Below are 20,560 nucleotides of genomic sequence, written 5' to 3'. Positions count from 1 at the left end.
ACAAAGCACGCATACCACTTTGGTTTACCTTCCCAATGGTCCCAGAAATAGGACAAGACAAGAAATATCATCTTTGCTTTTCCATTGAAGAAATGAGGGCTCAAGGACTTTTTTGTCCAATGTCATCTATGGGGCAAAATAGTGTTGCCTAATTTTCTGTGATGATGGGAATATTCTGTATTTACCATGTTGTCTAACATGGTAGTCACTAGTCACAGGCACTATTGGGCACTAAAGATGTGGCAAGTGTGATGTAAGAAATGAATTTTTGATTTGTAAATTAATTTAAAAAATTAAAAAAAAAAAAAAAAAGGTTGATGGAAACATACACCAGCATAACGCTAGTGTATTACAGGAATAAGCCTGCTTAGGGCACAGGTAATAATCAAGAGCTGGTTGTCCTCCGTAAGGCAATCAAATCAAATACACTGTTACATGACCTTATTTAGAGTCCAAAGTAGTATATCCAGACATAGGAAAAGCATCCTTTCAAAATAACCTTTCTAGAACAATTTTACATTACCTTATACTTCTTTTCTGACAGAGAATTCCTTTGCTGTGAAGACTTAAGAAAATTTTTTAAATGTTTCTTATTCCTTCAAAGAATATCAAAGGAGGATGCAGCCTGAACCTGAACCACTCTGGGCACTTCTGCAGCCAGAGCCAGCAGTCCTGACTGCCCTTTATGCTGTGGTGCCAGGCTCAGAATCATGGCATATGATGACCTCACACAGCGGGTGCCATGGACACAAGCACTGCTCTTGCCCCCATCATGGATGACAGTTACACCCCACAGTCCAAGCACCATGCTTTGTCCGAGGCATTTTGAATGCACTGTTTACTTTAATCTTCATAATCATTTTACCTAGGAAGGTGGGTTTTACTGTCCCTATATTACCATTGAGAGAATCACAGGCCCAGTGAGGTTAAATCATTTCCTGATGTGCACTGGCAATAAGGAACAGAAATGTGTGATTTGAACCCAGGACTGTCTCTCTCTAAAACCTGGGGTCTTAGCCACTACATGTACTTCACTGATATTACAAAGACATTTTTATACTTGATACTGATCACAGTATTCAGGCATGCATAGTCAAGATGATGTTATGGTAGGGTTATGGAAACAACCAAAGCATATACTCAGTGTCTACATGTCAAAAAAATATCTATACTAAATCTTTTCAGTAATTCCCATTTTAAATATTAATTCTGAGGAGAGAATTTTTGCTGGGATTTCAAATGAAGTCAGTAGGATCAGCAGTTGTACTAACTGCATTTTTACACCATAAAACTCTAAGAAGGAAGCCAGCTGAACAGCTTTATGTTCACCAGCATGGGGAGCTTTTGATTGAATTTCAAGGGTTCAATCAATCTTTTTTTTAAATCCAGTTATAATATTTAATAGTTATATTTTACTCAGTTAGGAAAATATACCTGTGTCCAAAAAGGAACAGATTATGTTGATGTCCAAAATTCACCTGACAAATGACATCATTTACATTTTTGCTTTTGGCATTTATAAATAAATACTTTCTAACGGCGTTTCATGTAACCGGCTATACTCTGACTCCAGGATTTCATAAAATGAGAACTGGATTGTTAGGAAAATGTCAAGTTTGTATTAAAACTTTAATTCACTCAACAGTCAAAACAATTGTGGGTGACAAAAAAAAAAGTATTTTTCTCAGTTAACTTTTCCTTAGAAAAAGGAAATACAATTTATGTCATTTGATTCCTATGCTTTTTCGTCATTCAGAAATTATGCATGAAAAGGAGTTTATTCTTTTTTTAATTTCTAAGACTAAGATAGTGAATGGTTCCTGAAAATCTTAAGATTTAAAAGAAACAGGATAAAGAGAAAAAAGATGACTAAGAAGATAGAGATGGTGACAGATCAAGCCTTTTATACCATTATAGTTCTTTCTACAGTTACTAATTTAAATCATTAGCAGTAACACATTCATTTCTATAAATACTACGGTGAGAGAGAAGAAAAAAAAGGTTTATGTTTTTCAGACAGAATGAAATAATCACAGTAAATGAGTAAAATTCACTCTACACTGTAACACATACCAGTATACTATTAGCCTGTAATGATAAAGGCAGTTTCCGCTACTTAAGACACTTGAGGCACCTACTCTATAAAGGCACATTCTCTACAGAGGTTAAGTTGGAGAGTGTCCTCTCCTCAAAGGACAAGCATCTCTAACTGGGAGCTCAGACTAGGGTCACTCTGACTCAGGCGATCCCAGAACCTCACCTTGAGTAGGTGATGAGACTGAAAAAGGATACAGAGGTTGGGACAGAAAGCTGTCTCAAATGTCCACTTAACAAAATAAAGATGGTCTGAATTAGGGCCTGAGAACTACAGCTAGAAAAGCAGGTAAATAATGAGGCTCTTTTCTTGGAGAGAGGACTGCCTGGATGTGACGGAGAGAAGCCTGACTGGAAACCAGGCAGGTCTGAAGTGGCCTCTCAGTAACATGGAAAAGGGAAAAAGAAGTAAAGTTTTCTTCCTGAACGAAGTGAAGATAGAAGATGGAGAAATACTTGAGGAAAATGGCGAATAAATTTATTGCTTTCAAGTATTAAGATTTAAAAAATTACCTCAAATGAATTGATTTTAGAATGTTTCCATTATTCAGAATTTTTTTAAGATTATGAAATTTTATTTAAATATGAGTTTCTATTTCAACACTCCCGTTACTCTTCATAAATGATACTCCAAAGTATAGCTGAACGTCTCATGAGCAACTGGTCTGTGTTCACTGTGCCTTCTGGACACTGAGCTGTCTAAGTAACTGGACTTCCTGTCTCACTGACAGCCGGAGTCCCCTGTCCACCGGCCCATGTTCAGGTCTTAAAAGGACGTGTGCTCAAGTCTCACTTGTGCTTTTATATCATCGCTGTCTTTATGTTCCTTTTGTTGCTCCCATTTTTGTTTGAGTTTATATACTTCAGGATGGTTTAATATGGGGGGAGGGGAAGCAGTAAATAAGTAAATGAGGAAACCCAATCCACCAAAAGTCAGCTTTCACTGAATGATTTGCCAACTTATTGAGATTTTTTTTGCTGTTGTTTTGTTCTTTAAGTTTTAGTATCACCAAACCTTTGCTTCAGGTATTTCCTCTCAGATCTGCAGTCCTAGGGAACTGTCAATTTCTCACATTAATATTTGGGATGCCTAGCACTTCCTGACTGATCAATGTTATATAAATGAATGAATGAACTTACATTTTTCAGAATTGGGAACTGTACCTATTCTAGGCCTTGCCTGAAATACCCGTGGTGAATGTTTTAAACCTGGATTAAGGTATCTGGTCTGACGGTTTTAGGTTTGTTAGTCATTCAGTGAATTGATCATTTACCAAATTATTTCTGGCTAAACAATTTTCAGTAAATTTAACTATAGCTCAAATAAAACAAAGTTACCTTCTTTTTTTAAAAAAACCACCTTTCTATTTGTAAGTGTACTTCCAGAATCCCTTATTTCCTGGTAATTAGTTTATAAAAAGACTTTTGGAATATCATACCTAAAAGAGAATTGATGTTAAGGGCCTGCTAATATATACATATATATATATATATATATATATATATATATATATATATATATATTCTTCACATTGCAGAAGAGGGAATTAAGGCCTAGAAAAGTAGGCTTCATCTTCTTGGGGGCGGAGCCAACAAGGCAGCGTGAGTAGGACAGTGGAAATATCCTCCCAAAAACATATATACTTTTGAAAATACAACAAACACAACTAGCCCTAAAAGAGAGACCAGAAGACGCAGAACAGTGGCCAGACTGCAGCTACACCAGCGAGAACACAGCGACTGGTGAAAGGGGTAAGATACAAGCCCCGGCCCGGCGGGACCCGAGCGCCCCTCCCCCCAGCTCCCGGCGGGAGAAGAATAGGCAGAGCGGTAGGGAGACGGGGCACAGGACTGCTGAACACCCAGCCCCAGCCATCCGGGCCAGAGCGCAGACACAGTACGTGCCGAGGGGGCCCTGGATATTGGGGGAACAGGGAGTAAGACCCCTGAGCGGGTGCCGAAGCTGATGCCCCTGTGACAAAGAAAAGCGGGGGGTTTTTGAAAATCTTAAAGGGACAGGGACTTAACAGCTTGACGGAAACAACCCAGGTCACAGTACAGCAGCTGGAAATTACAGGGAAAACCGGGTGCAATAACCCCCTGGGCAACAGCTCTGAGACCCCTCACGGAGGCAAACAGTCAAGCAGCCCCCCCATCCATTACCCCACCGGGAGCTGCGAAAGCAGAGAGGCAGCCTGAGACAAATTCCGCCCACAGAAAGGGAAATTTCTCCCTTCCGGCCAGGCAAGACACAAAGACCCAGTCTACACGCAATTACCCAACACAAGCCACTAGGGGTCACAGTTGTCCCAGTAAAGAAAGGCCAGTAGAAAGTGAAAATTTTGGCCCTCCCAGCTGACAGTCAATAGCACCTGTCAACATGAAAAGGCAAAAAAATATGATCCAGACAAGACTAACCCAGACAGCTTCGGCATCTGCTACATCTTCCCCTGAGAAGGAACCTGGGGAGATAGATTTAGCCAGTCTTCCTGAAAAAGAATTCAAAACAAAAGTCATAACCATGCTGATGGACTTGCAGAGAAATATGCAAGAACTAAGGAAGGAGAATTCAGAAATAAAACAAGCTCTGGAAGGACTTCAAAACAGAATGGACGAGATGCAAGAGACCATTAATGGACTAGAAAACAGAGAACAGGAACGCAGAGAGGCTGATGCAGAGAGAGATAAAAGGATCTCCAGGAATGAAAGAATTTTAAGAGAGCTGAGTGACCAATCGAAAAGGAATAATATAAGAATCATAGGCATTCCAGAAGAAGTAGAGAAAGAAAAGGGGATAGAAAATGTCTTTGAAGAAATAATTGCTGAAAATTTCCCCAAACTAGGGGAAGAAATGGCCTCTCAGACCACAGAGGTACACAGAACTCCCATGACAAGGGATCCAAGGAGGGCAACACCAAGACACATAATAATTAAAATGGCAAAGATCAAAGACAAGGACAAAGTATTACAGGCAGCCAGAGAGAAAAAAAAGGTTACCTACAAAGGAAAACCCATCAGGCTATCATCAGACTTGTCAACAGAAACCCTACAGGCCAGAAGAGAATGGCATGATATACTTAATGCAATGAAACAGAAGGGCCTCGAACCAAGACTACTGTATCCAGCACGAATATCATTTAAATAGGAAGGAGGGATTAAACAATTCCCAGACAAGCAAAAGTTGAGGGAATTTGCCTCCCATAAACCACCTCTACAGGGCATCCTACAGGGACTGCTCTAGATGGGAGCACTCCTAAAAAGAGCACACAACAAAACACCCAACATATGAAGAACGGAGGAGGAGGAATAAGAAGGGAGAGAAATAAAGAATCATCAGACTGTGTTTATAATAGCTCAAAAAGCGAGTTAAGTTAGACAGTAAGATAGTAAAGAAGCTAACCCTAAACCTTTGGTAACCACAAACTTAAAGCCTGCAATGGCAATAAATTCATACCTTTCAATAATCACCCTAAATGTAAATGGACTGAATGCACCAATCAAAAGACACAGAGTAATAGAATGGATAAAAAAGCAGGATCCATCCATATGCTGCTTACAAGAGACTCACCTCAAACCCAAAGACGCGCACAGACTTAAAGTCAAGGGATGGAAAAAGATATTTCAAGCAAACAACAGAGAGAAGAAAGCAGGTGTTGCAATTCTGGTATCAGACAAAACAGACTTCAAAATAAAGAAAGTAACAAAAGACAAAGAAGGACATTACATAATGATAAGGGGCTCAGTCCATCAAGAGGATATAACCATTATAAATATATATGCATGCAATACAGGAGCACCAACATACCTGAAACAAATATTAATAGAACTAAAGGAGGAAATAGAATGCAATGCATTCATTATAGGAGACATCAACACACCACTCACTCCAAAGGACAGATCCACCAGACAGAAAATAAGTAAGGACACAGAGGCACTGAACAACACACTAGAACAGATGGCCCTAATAGACATCTACAGAACTCTACATCCAAAAGCAACAGGATACACGTTCTTCTCAAGTGCACATGGAACATTCTCCAGAATAGACCACATACTAGGACACAAAAAGAGCCTCAGTAAATTCCAAAAGATTGAAACCCTACCAACCAACTTTTCAGACCACAAAGGCATTAAACTAGAAATAAACTGTTCAAAGAAAGCAAAGAGGCTCACAAACACATGGAGGCTAAACAACACGCTCCTAAATAATCAATGGATCAATGAACAAATCAAAATGGAGATCCAGCAATATATGGAAACAAATGACAACAACAACACAAAGCCCCAACTTCTGTGGGACACAGCAAAAGCAGTCTTAAGAGGAAAGTATATAGCAATCCAAGCATATTTAAAAAAGGAAGAGCAATCCCAAATGAACGGTCTAATGTCACAACTATCGAAATTGGAAAAAGAAGAACAAATGAGGCCTAAGGTCAGCAGAAGGAGGGACATAATAAAGATCAGAGAAGAAATAAATAAAATTGAGAAGAATAAAACAATAGCAAAAATCAATGAAACTAAGAGCTGGTTCTTCGAGAAAATAAACAAAATAGATAAGCCTCTAGCCAGACTTATTAAGAGGAAAAGAGAGTCAACACAAATCAACAGTATCAGAAATGAGAAAGGAAAAATCACGACGGACCCCGCAGAAATACAAAGAATTATTAGAGACTACTATGAAAACCTATATGCTAACAAGCTGGGAAACCCAGGAGAAATGGACAACTTCCTAGAAAAATACAACCTTCCAAGACTGACCCAAAAAGAAACAGAAAATCTAAACAGACCAATTACCAGCAACGAAATTGAAGCGGTAATCAAAAAACTACCAAAGGACAAAACCCCCGGGCCAGATGGATTTACCTCGGAATTTTATCAGACATACAGGGAAGACATAATACCCATTCTCCTTAAAGTTTTCCAAGAAATAGAAGAGGAGGGGATACTCCCAAACTCATTCTATGAAGCTAACATCACACTAATACCAAAACCAGGCAAAGACACCACCAAAAAAAAAACTACAGACCAATATCCCTGATGAACGTAGACGCAAAAATACTCAACAAAATTTTAGCAAACCGAATTCAAAAATACATCATAACCATCGTACACCATGACCAAGTGGGATTCATCCCAGGGATGCAAGGATGGCACAACATTCGAAAGTCCATCAATATCATCCACCACATCAACAAAAAGAAAGACAAAAACCACATGATCATCTCCATAGATGCTGAAAAAGCATTTGACAAAGTTCAACATTCATTCATGATAAAAACTCTCAGCAAAATGGGAATAGAGGGCAAGTACCTCAACATAATAAAGGCCATCTATGAAAAACCCACAGCCATCATTATATTGAATAGCGAGAAGTTGAAAGCATTTCCGCTGAGATCGGGAACTAGACAAGGATGCCCACTCTCCCCACTGTTATTTAACATAGTACTAGAGGACCTAGCCACGGCAATCAGACAAAATAAAGAAATACAAGGAATCCAGATTGGTAAAGAAGAAGTCAAACTGTCACTATTTGCAGATGACATGATACTGTACATAAAAAACCCTAAAGACTCCACCCCAGAACTACTAGAACTGATATCGGAATACAGCAAAGTTGCAGGATACAAAATCAACACACAGAAATCTGTGGCTCTCCTATATACCAACAATGTACCAACAGAAAGAGAAATCAGGAAAACAACTCCATTCACAATTGCATCAAAAAAAATAAAATACCTAGGAATAAACCTAACCAAAGAAGTGAAAGACTTATATTCTGAAAACTACAAGTCACTCTTAAAAGAAATTAAAGGGGACACTAACAGATGGAAACGCATCCCATGCACATGGCTAGGAAGAATTAATATCGTCAAAATGGCCATCCTGCCTAAGCAATATACAGATTTGATGCAATCCCTATGAAACTACCAGCAACATTCTTCAATGAACTGGAACAAATAATTCAAAAATTCATATAGAAACACAAAAGACCCCGAATAGCCAAAGCAATCCTGAGAAAGAAGAATAAAGTAGGGGGGATCACACTCCCCAACTTCAAGCTCGATTATAAAGCCATAGTAATCAAGACAATTTGGTACTGGCACAAGAACAGAGCCACAGACCAATGGAACAGACTAGAGAATCCAGACATTAACCCAAACATATATGGTCAATTAATATTTGATAAAGGAGCCATGGACATACAATGGCGAAATGACAGTCTCTTCAACAGATGGTGCTGGCAAAACTGGACAGCTACGTGTAGGAGAATGAAACTGGACCATTGTCTAACCCCATATACAAAAGTAAACTCAAAATGGATCAAAGAACTGAATGTAAGTCACGAAACCATTAAACTCTTGGAAGAAAACATAGGCACAAACCTCTTAGGCATAAACATGAGTGACCTCTTCTTGAACATATCTCCCCGGGCAAGGAAAACAACAGCAAAAATGAGTAAGTGGGACTATATTAAGCTGAAAAGCTTCTGTACAGCAAAAGACACCATCAATAGAACAAAAAGGAACCCTACAGTATGGGAGAATATCTTGAAAATGACACATCCGATAAAGGCTTGACGTCCAGAATATATAAAGAGCTCACACGCCTCAACAAACAAAAAACAAATAACCCAATTAAAAAATGGGCAAAGGAACTGAACAGACGGTTCTCCAAAAAAGAAATACAGATGGCCAACAGACATATGAAAAGATGCTCCACATCGCTAATTATCAGAGAAATGCAAATTAAAACTACAATGAGGTATCACCTCACACCAGTAAGGATGGCTGCCATCCAAAAGACAAACAACAACAAATGTTGGCGAGGCTGTGGAGAAAGAGGAACCGTCCTACACTGCTGGTGGGAATGTAAACTTGTTCAACCATTGTGGAAAGCAGTATGGAGGTACATCAACATGCTCAAAACAGACATACCATTTGACCCAGGAATTGCACTCCTAGGAATTTACCCTAAGAATGCAGCAATCAAGTATGAGAAAGACAAATGTACCCCCTATGTTTATCGCAGCACTATTTACAATAGCCAAGAATTGGAAGCAACCTAAATGTCCATCGATAGATGAATGGATAAAGAAGATGTGGTACATATACACAATGGAATACTACTCAGCCATAAGAAAAGGGCAAATCCAACCATTTGCAGCAACATGGATGGAGCTGGAGGGTATTATGCTCAGTGAAACAACCCAAGCAGAGAAAGAGAAATACCAAATGATTTCACTCATCTGTGGAATATAAGAACAAAGGAAAAACTGAAGGAACAAAACAGCAGCAGAATCACAGAACTCAAGAATGGACTAACAGGTACCAAAGGGAAAGGGACTGGGGAGGATGGGTGGGTAGTGAGGGATAAGGGGGGGCAGAAAAAGAGGGGTATTAAGATTAGCATCCATAGCGGGGTAGGAGAAAGGGGAGGGCTGTACAACACAGAGAAGACAAGTAGTGATTCTACAACCGTTTGCTACGCTGATGGACAGTGACTGTAAAGGAGTATATAGGGGGGACCTGGTATAGGGGAGAGCCTAGTAAACAAAGTATTCGTCATGTAAGTGTAGATTAAAGATTAAAAAAAAGCAGTTCCTATGTGGTGACCTCTAATGAGTTCTACACAATGATATAAAGGGCATATAAAAGTGTAGGCAAAGGGTCTGTTTGTGTTTATACAGAGGATCAAAGCCTAATTTGGCTACCCGGAAAATGAACTAAGATACGATATGAAAAAGAACTTCTAACATCTGCACTCTCGGGAAGACTCATGACAGAAGATGATCAGCAAAAAAAAAAAAACTCCAACAAAGATCCACGCACTGTCACAGGTGTAGATGCACTCATCCCACCAGTTCCTGGACTTACCATGGGAATGATGAAGGAGATATCTAAGCTGGCCTGTGCATACAGTAAAACAAAAATTGGACTGGATCTATACTGTTGGAACTCAACTAAGAATTAGGAGAAGTGCAAATTGTAGCACTCCAAAATCTTACAACCACAGACTATTTATCGTTAAAAGAACATATGGGATATGAACAGTCCCCAGGAATGGGGTTTCTAGTTTATCTGAATTCTCTCAGACTGTTTAAGTTCAGTCGGACAATATCCACCATATCATAGATAAGTTTTCACAAATGCCTAAGGTGCCTAACTGGTTTTCTTGATTTCACTGGAGATGGCTGGTAATTACAGGTATGCTTTGGTTAGGTAACTATATTCCTATTATGTTAATTTGTGTGCACAATTTAATTAGTAGTTTAAAACCTATCCATGCTGAAGTTACTCTACAAGAAGATATGTCAAAGAAATAATCAATCTTCCCAGGTTTTCTTCTGCCTGCTACTTCTATAGCTTTTCTTCTTCCTACCTAATCACAACCTTTAAATAGAACTCGTGCCACATGTCGAATTTACCGAGTATCATAATTCTTCCAAGTGGTAAAGACACCTCAAGACAAATGCTGGGCATAGAAGCCACAGGGCATAAATATGCAAAGAAGTAAAAAGCTAACCTTTTCAAACAATAAGGCTTCTCTCTCACTTAGCAACTTCACATTTCCCTGTATGGCCCCGGAAGATGACTGGTTAGCCAGAGATGGGTAAGATTCCTCAAGGGAGGAACAACCTAAGACAGGCACAGTCGCAGGGGGCCATCTGATGAGAAAATGGGGAGCAGCAGAGGTGAGGCTTAGAACCTCCCCCCTCATATTCTGAGAGAAATCTTCTGCATACATGGATGTTTATTGCCCTCGTCTAGCTCGGATTAACACATAGTCTACAGGCACACACCTGATCATCTACATTTGCTCTCTTACAACACTAAACTCTGTTTTCTACCTTTATCTCGTATCTACCTACCACTTCAGCATTTTATTAAAAATAATAATAATAGAGAAATGTGGTATCCACATATAAATCAAGTTTAAAAATCAAATGAATATTCATATTTGAACTGACTGTGTATCGTTCATAATGCATGAACAAAACCGAAAGCTTCTGTGATGACTGCCCTTGCACTGCTCACCATGTAACTTATTCACTATGTAAGAATTTGTGCTCCATGTAAGAATTTGTTCATTATGCATCAGAAGATTGGAGACTGACGAAAATTAGGCTTGGGGTGGATTAATGATTGTGCATTGAGTATTGACCCCCCTATACAGAAATTTATTGTGGTTAACAACTATTTGATCAATAAATATGAGAGATGCCCTCACAAAATATATATATATATATATATATATATGTATATATATATATATAAACACACTTCCAATTGTAAAATAAATAAGTAACCGGGATGCAATGTATAGCATAAGGAATATAGTCAAAATATTGTAACAACTTGGTATGGTGATACCTGGTACCTAGAATTATCATGTATATAAATGTTGAATCACTGTGTTGTACACCTGAAACTAATGTAATGCAATACTGCTATCAACTACCCTTCAATAAAAAAAAAAGAAAAGAAAAAAAAAAGAAAAGTAGGCTTCAGCGAGGATTCTGAGAAGACCGTGGAACAGAAAATCCCTGGGATCACCTCTTCTCATGTACACACCTAGGAAACTACATGCAATATGACCCACTCTGGAAATAACCTAAAGACAAAACAGAACTTCCATAGCTAATGACAAGAGGCCACACTGAGAAGGGTAAAAGGGCAGAGCTGTGGTCAGCCCCATCTCCTGTCATGCCCCACCCCCCATGAATGAGAGGGAGCAGGCATGGAGGGTGAGGGGATGAAGCCTACACCAGTGCCGCCACGGAAAGACGAGCCCTCTGGCTTTGAGAATCAGTGTGGCTGAACTCTGGGACGGCCAGAGGACTCTCGAAGGCTTAGCCTCTGCTCCTGGAGGGCGGGTGTGCTGATGATCCATCTGAGACCCAGCAGTTTGAAAAGCACCTAAATTATATGTGATTTATTCATTAACATTGGGGTGTGTGACAGAGGGAGGGGATATGCTGGAGATGTATCCAGGGGAAGAGGGGCTGTGGGGTGCCATTTTTTCTTGAAGTCCCTCAGCCTAGCTGGCCAGACACTTACAGGAGTCTGTTCTGACACTCTGTGGGACTCAGCAAAGGCCATCCTAAGAGGGAAGTATACTGCGATACAGGCCTACCTCAGAAAAGAGGAACAGTCCCATATAAACAGTCTAACCTCACAGTGAAACTACAAAAAGAACAAATGAGGGCCAAAGTCAGCAGAAAGAGGGACATAAGATTAGAGCACAAATACATAAAATCGAGAAGGATAAAACAATAGAAAGAATCAATGAAAGTGGGAGCTGTTTCTTAGAGAAAATAAACAAAATAGGTAAGTCCCTAGCCAGACAAGAAAAAAAGGAGTCTACACAACTAAGCAGAATCAGAAATGATAAAGGAAGAATCACTATGGGCACCACAAAAATACAAAGAATGATGATAGAATACTATGAAAAATCATATGCTAACAAACTGGATAACCTAGAAAAAATGGACAACTTTCTAGAAAAATACAACCTTCCAAGACTGACTCAAGAAAAACAGAAAATCTGAATAGACCAATTACCAGCAACAAAACTGAACTGGTAATCAAAAAACTACCTAAAGAACAAAACCCCCAGATCAGATGCCTAAACCACTGAATTTAATGAAACATTTAGAGAAGACCTAACTCCCATCCTCCTTAGTTTGCCAAAAAGTAGAGGAGGAGGGAATACTCCCAAACTCATTCTATAATGCCAGCATCACTCTAATACCAAAACCAGGAAAGACACCACAAAAAAAATAAAATTACACACCAATATCCCTGATGAACATAGATGTAAAAATACTCAACAAAATATTAGCAAACCGAATTCAAAATTATCATCAAAAAGATCATCCACCATGACCAAGTAGCATTTATTCCAGGAACTCAAGGATGGTACAATATTAGAAAATCCATCAACAAAAAGAAGGACAAAAACCACATGATCATCTCTATGGACACTGAAAAAGCATTCGACAAAATTCAACATCCATTCATGATATAAACTCTCAACAAAATGGGTATAGAGGGCAAGTACCTCTACATAATAAAGGCCATAAATGACAAACCCAAGGCCAACATCATACTTAACAACTTACTACTTTTAAGATCGGGAACAAGACAAGAATTCCCACTCTTCTCACTTTTATTCAACATTGTTATGGACGTCCTTGCCACAACAATTAGACAACACAAAGAAATAAAGGGCATCCAGATTGGTAAGGAAGAAGTTAAACTCTCACTGTTTGCAGATGACATGATATTGTACATAAAAAGCCCTAAATAATCCACTTCAAAACTGCTGGATCTAATATCTGAATTCAGCAAAGCTGCAGGATACAAAACTAATACACAGAAATCTCTTCCATTCCTATACACTAACGATAAAAGAGCAGAAATAGAAATCAGGAAAACAATTCCATTCACATATACATCAGTAAGAATAAAATACCAAGGAATAAACCTAGCCAAGAAGTAAAAGACATATACTCTGAAAACTACAAGACACTCATGAGAGAAATTAAAGAAGATACCAACAAATGGAAACACATCCTGTGCTCATGGATAGGAAGAACTAATACTGTCAAAACGGCCATCTTGCCTAAAGCAATCTACAGATTCAATGTAATCCCTATCAAAATACCAACAGCGTTCTTCAATGAACCACAGCAAATAGTTCTAAAATTTGTATGGAACAATAGAGAACCCAAATAGCCAAAGCAATCCCGAGAACAAAGAATAAAGTGGAGGGTTGGGGGGATCATGCTCCCCGACTTCAAGCTCTACTACAAAGCCACAGTAATTAAGACAATTTGGTACTGGCACAAGAACAGACCCATAGACCAATGGAACAGACTAGAGAACCCAGATATTAACCCAAGCATATATGGTCAATTAATATAAAATCAAGGAGCCATGGATACACAATGCGGAAATGACAGCCTCTTCAACAACTGGTGTTGGCAAAACTGGACAGCTACATGCAAGAGAATGAACCTGGATTGTTGTCTAATCCCATACACAAAAGCAAACTCAAAATGGATCAAAGACCTGAATGTAAGTCATGAAACCATAAAACTCTTAAGAAGAAAACATAGGCAAAAATCTCTTGAATATAAACCTGAGCAATTTTTTCCTGAACTCATCTCCTCAGGCAAGGGAAACAAAATAAAAAATGAACAAATGGGACTACATCATGTTAAAAAGCTTCTGTACAGCAAAGGATACCATCAGCAGAACAAAAATGCATCCTACAGTATGGGAGAATATATTTGTAAATGACATATCCAACAAGGGGTTAACATCCAAAATACATGACTCACACACCTCAACACTCAAAAAGCAAATAACCATTTTAAAAAATAGGTGGAAGATATGAACAGACACTTCTCCAAAGAAGAAATTCAGATGGCAATCAGGCACATGAAAAGATGCTCCACATTTCTAATTATCAGGGAAATACAAATTAAAACCACAATAAACTATTCACCTCATACCAGTTACGATGGCCAACATCAAAAGATTAGGAACAACAAATGCTGGCGAGGATGGGGAGAAAGAGGAACAGTCCTACACTGCTGGTGGGAATGTAAATTAGTTCAACCATTGTGGACAGTAGTATTGGAGGTTCCTCAAAAAACTCAAAACAGAGATACCATGTAACCTGGGAATTCCACTCCTAGGAATTTACACAAAGAAAACAAATTCTCAGATTCAAAAAGACACATGCAACTCCCCCCTGTGTTTATTGAAGCACTATTTACAATAGCCAAGAAATGGAAGCAACCTAAGTGTCCATCAGTAGATGAATGGATAAAGAAGAGGTGGTACATATACACAATGGAATACTACTCAACCAAAAGAAAGAAGCAAATCCCACCATTTGCAACAACATGGATGAAGCTAGAGGGTATTATGCCCAGTGACATAAGCCAGGTGGAGAAAGACAAGTACCAAATGATTTCACTCATTTGTGCAGTGTTAACAACCAAGCAAAAATTGAAGGAACGTGACAGCGGCAGACTCACAGAACCCAAGACTGGACTAATGGTCACCAAAGGGAAAGGGACTGGCGAGAGTGGGTGGCAAGGTAGGGAGAAGGGGACTAATGGGCATTACAATTAGCACCCATAACATAGTTGGGGGAACGAGGAAGACAGTATCACACAGAGAAGAAAAGTAGTGACTCTATAGCATCTTAGTACGCTGATGGACAGTGACTGTAATGTGGTATGTGGTGGGGACGTGATAATGGGGGGAATCTAGTAAGCACAATGTTGCTCATGTGATTGTATATTAATGATACCAAAATAAAATAAATAAATATTTGATGAAAGAATAAATGAATGAAAAAAAAGACAGAACACTTGCTGTACAAGAGATTCCGGTAACTGGAGAGCTTCGCTGGAGAATTCTACCAAACTCTTATAAAGAAATAATGTCAATCTTCCTCAAAATCTTCCAAAAAACTGAAGAGTACAGAACACTTCCAAGCTCACTCTATGAGGCCACCACTACCCTGATATCAATCCAGATTAGTATGCCATGAAAAAACACGACTGCAGACCAATATTCTTATTGAAAATAGATGCAAAATTCTTACTATGCTGATGCACAGTGCCTGTAAAGGGGTATGTGTTGTGGACTTGATAATAAGGGGGAATGTAGTAACCACACTGTTGCTCATGTGAAACATTCATAAGACTATATATCAATGATAACTTAATAAAAAAATAACAATAAAATAGACGAGCATTTTCTAAAAATATTAGTAAACCAAATTCAAGGTCACATTAAAGGATTCCCCACATGACCAGCTGATGCTTATCCCAAGGAGGCAAGGATGGTTCAATATGCAAATCATGAGATTAGTAGAAGTAAATGAAAAAAATCACATCATCTCAGTAGAGTCAGAATAAGCATGCTACAAAATACAATATACTTTTACCATAAAAACCTGCAAGAAACAGCAGAGAAGGAACAACCTCAGCATGATAATGTCCATATACAACAAACCTATCGTTAACATTATACTCAGCAGTGAAACATTGAAAGCTTCCCCTCTAAGGCCAAGAAGACAAGGACTCTTGAGCCTGCACATAATGATGTTGGGAAAACTTTGTACTCTAACCCAACTGAGGTCACGAAAATGACAAAGTCTAAGGACCAGAATGCAGACATATTTTTCTCATAGTTGATGTACTTGCTGATACTTAAAGCTTGTCTGCAGGTAAGAATTATCAACAATTTTGATTTCCTAATGTGGGTCATGTAATATTTCTGTGGTAAATTGTGCCTCTAATTGGAAAAATACAGTGGACAATTTTCTATGATGGTGCAAATGTAGTGGTGCAGTGACCACTGGAAAATCTGAATGAAGGAATATCAGGGATATTGCAGGTTTTCTCTAAGTCTGAAATTATCTGAAAACACTCTTCTAAATGACTGTGTTCATACTATGCCATTAAGCCAATCTGACCACAAAATGTTACAGATGAAGAGCTTGATTTACCCCAGATGAACCAAGTTATAAAGCTAAAGCTAATCAACCTTGTAAGAAACTGAACATTTAGAAGGTAGTACATGAGTATTGTATTAATGTTACTGTACCTTCAGTGTGACGGATAATTTGTGGAGCCTGGGGAAACACTGAGAACTTTAAACCCCTTTTTCTATCATGATGCCTTTCCTCACCTGGCTACTATGAAAACTCTCTAACCCTTGCCACAGGGCACAGGACAGGGACAAGGGCATTCCCTCTTACCGCCGCTCCTCCCGTTAAGGCCCATGGCACCCCCAAACTACTGCATCCTGTCCTCTCCACCAGGCTGACGGAGGACGGAAGCTGGGGTCTCAGCTGTCATTTTGATTCTTGCGTGGTGCTGCTCTGAGTCTGTCCCTGCAGGTATGACCCAGCAACATGAAGAGGGGACTGGAGAGAGAGAATCACCACTCCGGCTCTGTTGGGGTGGGATTCTCTTAGGACAAATTACCAGGTAAGCGGCAGGAAGGAGCAACGTGACCTTGCGGGGAATTCATGGTGCAGAGGTATGTGGGCTATGTGATGGAAGAGACTAACCCCTGTGCTGCCGTAGGGGACTACATGTAATTGGTGCACTATGACACAGGTTAACATGACTCACAAGTTAATATATGGAATAGCAAAGAATATACACTATGCTGAATCCAAATCTTGATACAAAATCATTATTAAATTGTATGCAAATTAGCACTGTGGAATGATATTTTGAGTACTGAAAATAAATTTTAGGTGTATCCTGACAATTTTAAAACTCTCCTGAAAACTGACAATTTAATCAAGCAGCATGATTATTAGTTCACTTGTTTTTAAAAAACAATGAGAGGATATAAATTTGGAAGTATGTTGTATGAATGTAAAACTTTAGTAAGGCACACATATATACTTTATGAATTTGAAAATTAAAACAGTAAATTGAAAATATTTCTGGCTTTAGTATACAAATATGTATACTTGAAATATTACATTGTGAGATATAATACATACACTCTTTAAATATTTAAGAGAATTTCAATTATTCCAATGTCATAGGAAATTAACCATTAAGAGAATTAATAGAAGCATTGGTAAAAAGCATCTGAATTCCATGGTCAGATACTGCCCACAATTGAAGCAGACAATCCCCTGAATGTACACCTACTTCCCCTGTGTGTGAATCTGTGTCAGGCTTCCTCCATGAAAACAATTAAGAAGTAAGACCTACAGCATGCTAATAGGTTTTATATACAGACACCCTTGTAAAATAAAGATTCTATACAACAGTTATGAGAAACTAAAACAAAACCCCTGTTAGTAGTCCAGAAAATTTTAGATTCCTTAAGTAATTAAGAAAACTTCCTCAGGAGTTGTAACACATAAAATACACAGTGCTAAACTCAGAAGCACGCTGGCACAGATAGACTCTCAAATTTAATGCAATTCATCATGATGAGATCATCATATGAATCATAAGCAAATGGTTAAAAAACAGCTCTAGTGAAAAACCAGGACAATATGTAATTCCTCATGCTTATTAGAATGCCTGTCGTCTAGCATACCAATAAAGAACATTAGGTAGAAAGTATAGTAGAGGAATGTAAAGCTAAAGCAAGGTTTATGCACATTTTTTTCTGAAGCTCAAAATAGACCAAAAAAGTAAAGGAATGAGCATGCTAAAAAGAAACTTGAATTTTCCATTATTACAAGAAGGAAGCACATAAAAAAGGAAGGAGATTAGAAACATCTCACTGTTATCTCAGAAACCAAGATACACAAAAGTAAAGTACCTTCAGATTTTCTACTTAGAACCTGAGAAAATCTGTTTTCCATAAATGCATCTCATTTAGAAAAAGCAGCCAATGTTTTGGCTCTTAAGCGTTAACGGTGATTTCAGTCCTAAAGATGTTTTGTAACTGCGCAGGTATTCCCTGTCTAATAAAGGCCCTCAGACATGTCATTGATACAGAAGACTGGGTCCATCAATTATCTCCCACAGTATGGGAATCAGAATGTGTAAGTTAAGATTAAACAAAATGGGAGTTTGAAAACCAAGGTAAAGCGAACTAAAATGGCCCAGGACTCTGGTTTCCCCCTCAAGGCCACAGACAGACTCTTGACTCATGTATCCTTGACTTGTTTTACAGGAATTTAGGCCCCACCAGACGAGCCACCTCCTGACAATGAGGAGCACGTGGACTCTAGCCTCGGTGGAGCCAGAAGGCTGACAGCTAACACTGCTCAAACAGTCCCCTGTCACCTCACCACGGACCCGTCAGAACAATGCCACAAGCTCATCACACATCCTGCAACCCTTTCCCATAACCTTTATAAGCCCTTGCTTAGAAGCCAATAGTGAGTGCAGGGCTTTAAGCTTTAGCTATCCACTCTCCTTGCTTGGGGAACACCCACCTTCTTTCCCAATGTCAAAAAAGCCACATCCCAAAGTCAGGGTTTGGTTTCACTGCTAGGTCAGTGTTTGGCTTTGCCGTATGTTGGCTGAGTGGAAACAGGTTTGTTTCATTTGGTAACAACTTCACCTTAGATGGTTTTAAGCAGCATGCAGTAGGTGGCATGAAGAGAAAAGACATCATATTTTGATCTTCTAAACCTGATTCATGAAATATGCTCACTCCAATCATGTATCAAAATAGACAGATGTTCCCTTGGTTAATTTATGCATGTTTTAACAAATACATTCACATAGAGGTCTGGCAAAGAACATATTAGTGGATGAAGATAATTTTTAAAAATTATGTTCAACACTAATTCAGGAGAAATCATCAAGCACAATGATAATCCCGTTTGAAAATGACAAGCTACAAGGGATATTAACATATTGATAAGTTAGCTTTTTGAAAGCAAGGGACATTAAAGCATACTAAATTCTGGTTTGGCATCAATAAAATAGTAGAACTGAAAATAATGTTCTGAATTTTAATGTACTTAAACTTCCACTTTTCAGTGGATCCCAATTACTTTAATGTTGGAAAAGAAACAATACAGGTGAGTGAAGGGACTTACTAGGGTATGACATTTTTCTCTTTGCCTCAGGTTGCAGGGAAGACTGGCTGGTCCCATTTCTTGATATGAATTTTATGACTGTGTATATGATGCTCAAGTGGGATTTCTCTACAGAAACAATCCTGAATCAAAATGATACAGAACAATATAAAGTTAATCCTTAGAAACCCTCAGTGAATGAGGAACATTGCACATTAATTATTACAGGGTCAGATCTTTAAAGATGATTCACAGAAGGGCACAAAGCTCTAAGAGCTGGCTCATTCCTCACTTGATCTGCTTCCATAAAGCATTTCAAATTCACAAAATATTATTCTTTCTGGGCACACACTATGCCCCAGACCCTGGAGGCATTATATAATCTAATTCTGATCTTTCGTAACAGTTTTATTGTATAGATAACACCAGCCCTATTTACCTTTCTAAGAAATTTTATGCAACACACGTAAAAAAAAAAAATGTTACAATACTATATGAGAATTTAATAAAGAAAGCATTCATGTATGATAGAAATGGCAGGTTCTGTACTCACTCCTTACAGAAACATCCAGAAGAAATCATGGCAAAGCCCCATGTGCAGGTGTCAGGACCCCACGCGGGAAGCATTTTCCTCCTGGTGGACTGCGCTCCAAGTCATCCCAAAGTTGCAGCCCAGCCTCCTGGTTCCTGCAGATACAAAAGCTCAAGTCTTCACTCTAGCAAACATACCAGAGCGCACAGGAGGAGCACACGTGCTCAATGCGTGCCAGAAAAGGCAGGTTCAGGCATCCCATAGCTCAAACATAGTCACTACTGATGGTTGGGCCCCTCCTTAGAAGTCCTGGTAAAGGGCTCAAATCCAATATATGATTATTCAGTGAAAATATATGGTTAAGTTCAAACAGAAATGGAGCCTGATGTTCTG

At 38.8% G+C, this 20,560-nt stretch overlaps 1 protein-coding gene across 1 annotated transcript in view; it reads right to left on the bottom strand.

Annotated features, from left to right (window-relative positions):
* The window catches only part of LOC118922216 (bromodomain adjacent to zinc finger domain protein 2B-like), a 107,954-nt gene extending 88,226 nt beyond the window's left edge, over positions 1 to 19,728 (bottom strand). The window contains exon 1 of the mRNA XM_057493669.1: positions 19,657 to 19,728. Within this exon, the coding sequence (XP_057349652.1) occupies positions 19,657 to 19,713 (57 nt within the window). The 5' untranslated portion in view covers positions 19,714 to 19,728. The remainder of the gene's footprint in view (positions 1 to 19,656) is intronic.
* Positions 19,729 to 20,560: the final 832 nt, after the last annotated feature.

The sequence above is a fragment of the Manis pentadactyla genome, chromosome 16 (genome assembly GCF_030020395.1).
Source record: "Manis pentadactyla isolate mManPen7 chromosome 16, mManPen7.hap1, whole genome shotgun sequence".
NCBI lineage: Eukaryota > Metazoa > Chordata > Mammalia > Pholidota > Manidae > Manis > Manis pentadactyla.
The sequence above is the reverse complement of the archived record's forward strand: the minus strand, read 5'-3'. Positions and strand labels throughout refer to the sequence as shown.